This window comes from Pleurodeles waltl, chromosome 1_2 (genome assembly GCF_031143425.1).
Source record: "Pleurodeles waltl isolate 20211129_DDA chromosome 1_2, aPleWal1.hap1.20221129, whole genome shotgun sequence".
Taxonomy (NCBI): Eukaryota; Metazoa; Chordata; class Amphibia; order Caudata; family Salamandridae; genus Pleurodeles; species Pleurodeles waltl.
In genome coordinates this window covers 1,322,312,520-1,322,321,912 of record NC_090437.1, presented here as the reverse complement: position 1 = coordinate 1,322,321,912, position 9,393 = coordinate 1,322,312,520, and the positions used below count along the sequence as shown (strand labels likewise).

Here is a 9,393-nt window from a genome sequence, read left to right as displayed (position 1 = left end):
AAGATCCCTATCAATTTGTTCAGTGTTGGTTGTTGAAGTCTAGGAGGGGCATATACGCTCCCCATAGTAACAGTTTGACACCCTCATAGGCCCTAGACTGCAGCATAGGTCCCTTCCATGTTCTATGTATGTGAAATGAGGGAGACTTCCGGATAAGAATTGCTACTCTCCTGGACCCTGTTGTGAACCCTGCATGTGCAAACATGGTATACGCTCCACGAGCTTTTAGAAAGAGAAATTACACTGGGTACCCCTTAGGTGGGTCTCCTTTAAGAGTACCACATCTGGCTTAAACCACCAAATATATGCTGTCATCAGTCCCCGTTTCATTATATTTCCCAATCCGTTCACATTCCGTGTGAGTATAGACCGGTTCGCTCATCCTATTTGGATGTTGGCAGGACCATAGCCGAAAAAACTGCTACAGTTCTGCTGCCTCCACCAGGAATCTAAACCTGTGTCTGCAGTGCAATAGGAAACAGTGCCTGGCAGTGGGACCCCGAGCACTGTTACCATCAAGCAGATATGGATCTGCCATCCCGACAACTGTAGCGGGAATACCTCCTCACCAAGGCTAGCAGTTTGGGGGAGAAGGGGGTGAAAACCCACCTTTTCCTCCCTTTTGCTTACCTTTTCTAATTCAACCCAACTGGAGGAGTCCTGCCAATGGTGCTGCCACTCAACCACAAAGGACACCGACCCTGTCTTCCCAGGACACAAAGGTGAGCAGTACATGGGACATATACAGGGAGGGGTGTCACTACACAATTGCTCAGGCGACATACATGTAAGTATATTTTATTTTGTATTTGTGGTTGGAATTTGTGTTGACATAAGTTGATCCATACATTGCATTAATAACACTTATACCAACAAATAATCCAATGGGAGACCCCTCCTCCTTTGCTAACCCAGCACCGTTACACCACCACTACAGCTGGGATATCTAAATCTGGTTGGTGGTACACCACCAGCCCCATGATCGCGCATTACTATCAGCCAGCATTGGAAACCTCCATTGTGGGGGTTTGTTTCCCAACCGCTAACATCTAAATATGCTGGGAAGTACTCCGTCAGCTCGACAGAGTACTTGAAATGGCGGGACAGCAGTAAGACCATCAAGATCTTAATCAGGCCCTTAGTCATTATCCTTTGGTTTGTTTTAGGTTCAGAGTTGAGACAACCTCCCCTCAAAAGAAATAGAACTGAAAAATAAAAAAAATCATAGACAGAAAACCTTATTGTGCTAGATTACAATAGCTAAACATAGAAGTACTGACATGATTAAGGATAAAATACAAAAGAAGTTGGTGTACATCTTTTAGCTAAATCACTGAACACTTATAATATTTTTGTCATTAGATAGCCTATGAGTGTCTATGTCCAGTTTAGCATACACACAAATTGCAATCTTTTTATTGTTTATTTTATTATGATTCCAAAACATTAGTGTGCTCACATAGAATTCTAAGTGTATAATGTGCAATTATAGGTTACATACAGAAACAAAGAAAGGAAACATCATATTGTACTTCCTGTTTAATTTTTCACCACCCACACATGCTGGTCTTGCCACAACCGCTCTGAGCACTAGTACATATCCCATAGCCCCCATCCAGATTCATGTGACTATATTTTCTGTCCTGCTGTCCGCATTCTGCAGCACACATAGAAAGAATAAGTCTCAAGGGATTGCTTTTTGTGCAAGAAGGTGCCCTCCTTGCACAAAAACAATCCTATGCCATCCCTGCACAAAAATAATCCTACATGCAATGGAGTGTTGGTGCTAGGCAGCTGTTGTGAGCCAGCCCTGGGCAAAGAAGAGGAATGTGTCATATTGGGATAGTGTGGAGCATTCCTACCCTTTCCCTGTGGTGCAGCACAGCAAGGTGACTTGCTGTGCCACTTGGCCATAAATATGCCCTATGTGATTGATAGTTGGAGTAGTTAAGAGCATTGTTAATGATTTCAATGTGACCGTCTTTAGGATGAACATTAGTTATTTATTGCTAAGTGCAATATTCAACAGGTTAACACCCACCTAAATGGTCCGTAGAAGGCCTAGTCTGGAAATCCTGTACGAAGTTGGAGGTGGTGGTACTCTAAATACAGAATTCCTTGTCAAAGCAGGGTACCTGACAATTCTTTAATTTCACCAGGATATTTGAGACTCAGTTGAATTCAAAGACACACCTATGAGTTTGAGGACAGATGTATCTTGTGGACTCTGAGATCAAGAGTAGAGGTATTTGACACACGCTTAAGATCAAGGACAGATATTTTTAACAGTGCTTAGATTTCAAGGCAGAAGTATCAAACATGACTATGAGTTCATGCACAGAGGTATCTAGCATACCAGTGCAAATAAGTGGGCCATCATTGCTTGATATCTACCTACCATTCAGTTTCAAATGAATTACATTTTAAATAAATTGACAAAATGTAAATGTGAACAAGAAACGTGATACACCCAATGTAAGGTGCTTACCACCCACTAAAATAGAAACTCCAATTAGTTATTTTCAAAGCTTAAGGAATTAAATATGACTTAACAAGTATATAGTTCCCCTGTTAGACAAAGCTAGATATGTCTAGATTCATGTCACCCCGAGTTTTCCACCTCACTTGCCCCTGACTTTACAGCCTCACTAATGCTCTCCTTTTCTACTGTTGACATGGGTGGGATGGCTGCCCCCAGCTGGCAATTGATTGCATCAACTCTTGATTCTATACTCATGTCAAAATCTTGTTTTTTTGAAATGACTAAATCTTGGATTGATTTCTGTGCCTCTGCACAACCACTTTGTAATTTCTCACGCTCAATCTGAAATGCAGGATTAGAGGGATTCATGGTGAGCAGTCTTCCTAAAGCGCTCACGCGGTCCATCAGGTAGCGTTCGGACACCTCACAGTAGGTAGATGAGATCATGTTGACTAAGTTTGCAACATTGCTGGCTTTGAATGCTTGGTTGTACAACATGTCCTTCACAAACGCATCGTTAGAATAGTTGGGAATGCTCTGGACTGATTTCACGGACTGCACTAATTCATTGACATTTTTTCCTAGGCAGGAATTAATGAGGTTGGATATCATCTGAAAGAAGCGGATCATCTTCTCCCACTGCTCCTTCACCTTTCCCAGGGCATCTAGGCCTTTAATGAGCATATTTTTGGCTGTGTCAAAATCAATCTGCTCCAGTTTATGGCTCCTCATTTCAACCAGGATCAATGTTAGTTTTTCATTTTCTTTTTTGAGGTTCTCAAAGGATTCCTTGTACATTTTCTGAGTTTTGTCTAATTGAAGTGTGGCTTGTTCCACTCGTGCTTGTGCCATTTGTGCAGACTGGGTGCCCATACCGCCTCCACCTTGAGCTTTGGCCGCATTCGGTGGCTTTTGCTGTAAAGGCTGAGAATATGTAACTGATTTACAATAGGAATCAACTTTTAATGAGCTGCTAAATAAAGAATTTATCCTTTCAGCAATTGATTTCAATTGCTTGTTATCTGTATTCTTGGATAATGCAGCTCTTTCCAAGTCTTCACAAATAGCAATGCCAGATTGTAAAACACCATCCATTATTGTTTGTGCTTTACATTCAACTTCATCCGCTATATCCTGTTTCAAAGACAATATCAGTCTTTTTACATAGTTTGTTGAAACTGTCTGCTCTCTTTCATCATAAACAATCTTCATATTAATAGTTTCCCCATTTCTGTCTATGACTTTTCGAAGTCCTTCTGTGATAGCTGTCATCTGATTGGACTTGGAGCAGATATTGTTAGTCGCCTGGGTGGACCTCACGTCACCTGTGCCAGCATCACTAACAGTACCCACAGCCCCACTGGCAGGAATATCTGTGCCAAGTTCCTTGCTTATAACTCTGTTTACGGTGAAAGACAGTGTGTCAAGAAGACCACCCACAAAATTGGCAGCCATGGTTTCCCACACAGAGGGCACTTTTTTCAAAGCATCTTTATAGGCATTTGATGCATCCTTTAGTTGTGTCTCAGTAGACTTTCTGAACTCCTCTGCCATTTGCACAGATTTGTTTGCAGATGCTTCTCTTATGGTGAGCTGCTCCAGCGCGATCTTCACATCGGTCAGCTTCTTCTCGTAGCCCTTCTTGGAGTTCAGGCAAGCTTCAAGCACCTCCTGGATTAGATGAATGGTCTCACTAAAACTTATCTCCACAGACTGAGCTAATGATATGCATTCATTGGACAGTGTGAGAAACCTGCTTAGCTTCTGTGGGAGAAGGGCATTAACACTGTCCGTCTTCTGGAACAGAATTGTGACTATTTCTTTAGTGGCACTTGGCATGGAACCTGTGAGGAGCCTGATTTGATCCATGTTTTTGTTTGCAGTGCTGAAGGAACCCCAGGCCTTATTGCAAACCTGCATTAGGGTGGCAGAAAATGACTCAGGGTATTTCAGATACTTGAATCCATCTTTTGGTGGATTCAGGTTGATAGAGAAATCCCCTCCGGCTGATGAAATGGCTGCCAGCTCTCCCAGGATGGCGATGGAGATGGGGGCAGGCATCAGGAACTCTTCCCAATTGGCGTAGGGTTTCATCATCAGCTCGGTTTCCAACCTCACGTCTTCGGCTTTAGTGACACTCCTGACTGCATCATTGAGATTAGCAGCTGATGATTTACAGTTAACTTCTCTATTGAATCCTGGAGAAAAAAGTTTTTAAAAAGTTCATTTATTTATGTTAGTGACCATTAAACATGAAAGAATGCAATAACTAACCACAAAAATCTGGAAGAAAATATATCCAGTTGGAGAGTTTAACACATTCATTCTTTAAACCAAACATACGTAATCTTTAGCTCCTGCAGCTGAGCTAATCTCTCTCGCAGAACCAGACTTGACATGTTAAGCAGCAAGAACAAGGATCATCCTTTGATTTCAAAAGATCCTTGTTTGGGACAAATGTAACCTTTTCTCTAAATTATTTGGTAACAAGAAACCATGGGTGAATGAGCGCTGTGCACATGCCATTAACTAACTTTTCATCTTATATGTAATAATGGTGCCTACCCCAAGCCCCACCCACACCAGAGTGACACCAGAGGTTGGGGACACCATCCCAGGTAAGTAGGGTAAGTATAGGTAAGTATTTTTTAAAAAATGTTTTAAGTGCCCTTGGGGGCCCTGAAAATGGACCCCCCCCCCCACCCCCTGCATGGCACTGGGTGCAATGGCCATGCCCAGGGGACACTGGTCCCCTGTGCTGGCCATTGGGGTAGTGGCCATGGCTCCTGTCTCTTATAAGACAGGAGTTATTTGGTATGCATGGTTTTGCATCAGGAAATGACGCTAGGCTGGTTAACCCAATTTTTTTGCCTTTAACCAGCCTACCATCATTTTATGAAGCAAAATCTCCTTCCCCTGTACCGACACCCCCACCCGGCTAACGTCATTTTTTTTAGATGCTAGGCCACCTTTAGCGCCGGCTTGTGGGATTCCATAAATTCGGTACCCAGCTGGCGCTTTGGAATGACGCAAGCCGGCGCTATACTTTTTGCCGGAAAACTGCGTTTGCTGAGTTTTGCGGCAAAAGGTATAAATATGGGCTTGAATTCACAAAAGTTGACCTTGCTGCATAAAACTTGCCACTCTCACATAATATCACCCAATGCCAGTGCAGTATGTTGCAGGAGTGAATCTCACACTAGTGGTGGGGATTGGGCATTTCAAGGCACGGTCAGCCTTGAAAGTTTATTAATGCCCACATACCCATAAGGCTCCGGCAGTCACAAGCTCTCCTCAACCCTTTTCCATTCTGACCTCGTTGGATACTTTCCCCTATCCGGGCCAAGAATAATTTATTTTCCAGGGTGAGAAGGGGAGAGGGCCATCCCAAAACTTCATGGGTGTCAGCTAAGAGATTCCTTAATGGTAATACTATTTTTACTGTACAGAAAAAAAAATATGAAGAAAAACGAGCCGACTTTTTCCCTAGACTAAATTGTTTACTGTGTACAAATACTTTATTGGAAATGACAATCCAAAGGAGCAAAGAGGAATGTACAAACCTATTCATCAAGCATGCCTGGAAAACTGCAAGGTTGCTCAGGCCATCAAGTTTAACTTTTTTCTGGATAAAGTAGACAATTTGCCCCTGTGCGAAGGTGTTATTCTTTGTGTGCAGATTTGCAACTGTTTTCATTAATCAAATATCAGGAGATATGGTCTCATATTAGACATATACCTAGTGATGCCAGACTTAGACTAGAAGTAGTGCAGTATACTCTTCAGGCAAAGGATGATACTGGATCTGACACACAGTAATGCAGATTGCCTGAAAGATATCAGGTTTGGCAACATCTCAAGTTGAGTGATTGAAACTTGGGGGCTTATTTACAAGCCCTTAGGGCCCCATGAGCATCACTTTTAGTGGTGCTCCGGTGGCACTGCGCCATTTCCATATTTACAAGGCGACGTTAAGCCACTTTCCATGGCTTAACGCCCCCTTGAAAATATGGGCCACAACGCAGTTTTCTGCATCAGAGGGGCGTGCAATCGGTTTTGCTCTGGGCGTTCCACTGCAACACCATTGCATTTTGACGCTGCTCCAGATTTACGAGGATTCCTCAGGGGTGTTGTTAGCATGGCGTTACAAGGGGAAATACTTTTATTTATTTTTGTTTTTGCTTTTCCTGTGTGTGCTGCAATCTGCAGCACACATACGAAGACTTAAACGCCTTTAATGATTGTTTATGTGCAGGAAGGGACACCTTCCTGCACATAAACAACCATCATGTGCAATGCAGGCAACCTTGCACTATGGTTCAAGAGTGCCTGCGCTGACGTTAGGCAGCTCCTTTTAGCACCAGACAAAGGGAAAACATAGGGGTGTGCCGTATTCTTTTAAGATTCTGAAGTGGCGCTGCACGATGCAGCCAGATTTGGTGCAGAGCCGTGCTGCACCACTTTTAAGTAAATGAGGCGCTTAATGTGGTATCAAATTCAATCCATTGTAGGCTCTTATTAAGAACAATGGGCAGGTATTTTCCAGGAGTTACTGATGCCGGGAGTAATTGTTACTCATGTGGTGACACAAATCGCGCCAATCATGAGTTGAAACCTCAGCATTCACTACGAAACAAAGAATTTCCATAAGAGTCTGCAATTCAGGGTTTGATTCCTCATTTTTCCAAGGACTTTCACATGGAGATTTCAACAGCTAAGATACCCTTCTAAAAGTGAAGAGATCCATGATCTACCAGTGGATTTCGTAATTCAGATGGAAATGGTGCCTGCTGTTTCCAGCAGCAATGGAATTAAGTGGAAATGTGTTTCTTGAACGCCTTCCACGAAATAGGAGCAATATTGTACTGTTGTAAAATGAGAAGCATATGTGGGAAGAGTAAAATAATGGAACAAGCCAGGAATATTAATTGAGGTTGTGCAATGCAGTGGTTTCAGCCACAGGTCAATAATTGTGAATCTTTGGACTTATATGGTCCCTCCTCTCTTCGAGCAGTGGTTCTTACCTTTTTACTTCTGTTGACCCCCATTTACTCACTACTGGACTACAGGGTCCCCCATTGATGCATTATTGGAACCAGATACCCCCACTGAATCATTACTAGAAACCGAGTATCCTGGCCTAAGCAAGTTGGATGATTTGAACAGCAAAACAAAACACAAAAGTAGAGGCACAGGCTTGCATTGAACACAAATAATGAAATGTGTTATTTAATTAACAAACAAATACCAACAAATGACATTTTAATTTCAATGGGTAGTGTGGACCTTTCCTAAATTCAACTGAGGCCACCCATCGTCCTTATTGTATTTTGAGTGATGCATTTGCACTGCCCTTAGGAACCCATCTGAGGACACCAACTTCAGATTCCCTCACCTTTCCAGAAGTTTAGAATTTTCAATTTCACGTTTTGCTTCTTTATTTATGTACACCTGTAGGACGCTGGCCTGGTTTGTAGTGGGTACCCTAGATACCTATACCTTATACCTGGTCCAGTTATCCTTTATTAGTGAAATGTAGTCAGTGTTCTAGCAGCTTAGGCTGTTAGAGGTAGCTGTAGCAGAGCAGCTTAGGCTGAACTAGGAGACAAGCAAAGCTCCTGCAATACCACTATTGTTACACAGTAGTTATACACAATAAAAGACAATTCTCAGTGTTACCAAAAATAAAGACACTTATTTTAGTGACACAAGGCCAAAAATATCTTAGAGGCAATACTCATTCTGAGGGTAAGTATTATAAACAATATATACACTAGAGACCTGTAGGAGGCTGGACTGGCTTGTAGTGAGTACCAAGGGGTACTTGCACCCTGCACCAGGCCCAGTTATCCCTTATTAGTGTATAGGGTGTCTAGCAGCTTAGGCTGATAGATAATGGTAGCTTAGCAGAGCAGCTTAGGCTGAACTAGGAGACGTGTGAAGCTACTACAGTACCACTTAGTGTCATATGCACAATATCATAAGAAAACACAATACACAGTTATACTAAAAATAAAGGTACTTTATTTTTATGACAATATGCCAAAGTATCTTAGAGTGTACCCTCAGTGAGAGGATAGGAAATATACACAAGATATATATACACAATAGCAAAAATATGCAGTATAGTCTTAGAAAACAGTGCAAACAATGTATAGTTACAATAGGATGCAATGGGGAAACATAGGGATAGGGGCAACACAAACCATATACTCCAAAAGTGGAATGCGAACCACGAATGGACCCCAAACCTATGTGACCTTGTAGAGGGTCGCTGGGACTATTAGAAAATAGTGAGAGTTAGCAAAATAACCCTCCTCAAGACCCTGAAAAGTGAGTGCAAAGTGCACTAAAGTTCCCCTAAGGACAAAATAGTCGTGTTAGAGGGAAAATGCAAGGAAAACACAAATCAGCAATGCAACAACGATGGATTCCTGACTGAGGGTACCTGTGGAACAAGGGGACCAAGTCCAAAAGTCACAAGCAGCTCGGAGATGGGCAGATGCCCAAGAAATGCCAGCGGTTGGTGCAAAGAAGCTCTTACTAGGCTGAAGAACTGTGAATACTGCAGGAACGACAAGGGCTAGAGACTTCCCCTTTGGAGGATGGATCCCCCACGCCTTGGAGAGTCGTGCAGAAGTGTTTTCCCGCCGGATGGACGCCAACAAGCCTTGCTACACGCAAATCGTGCGTTTGGCGTTTTTGGACGCTGCTGGGGCCCAGGAGGGACCAGAAGGTCGCAAATTGGACCTGCAGAGAGAGGGGACGTCGAGTAAGACAAAGAGCCCTCACTGAAGCAGGTAGCACCCGGAGAAGTGCCAGAAACAGGCACTACGAGGATGCGTGAAACGGTGCTCACCGAAGTTGCACAAAGGAGTCCCACGTCGCCGGAGACCAACTTAGAAAGTCGT

General features: G+C 43.0%; 1 protein-coding gene across 1 annotated transcript in view; it reads right to left on the bottom strand.

Annotated features, from left to right (window-relative positions):
* Window positions 1-2,506: 2,506 nt before the first annotated feature.
* The window catches only part of LOC138251454 (uncharacterized), a 29,756-nt gene continuing 22,869 nt past the window's right edge, over window positions 2,507-9,393 (bottom strand). The window contains exon 3 of the mRNA XM_069205651.1: window positions 2,507-4,680. Coding sequence (XP_069061752.1) covers window positions 2,603-4,680 — 2,078 coding nt within the window. The 3' untranslated portion in view covers window positions 2,507-2,602. The remainder of the gene's footprint in view (window positions 4,681-9,393) is intronic.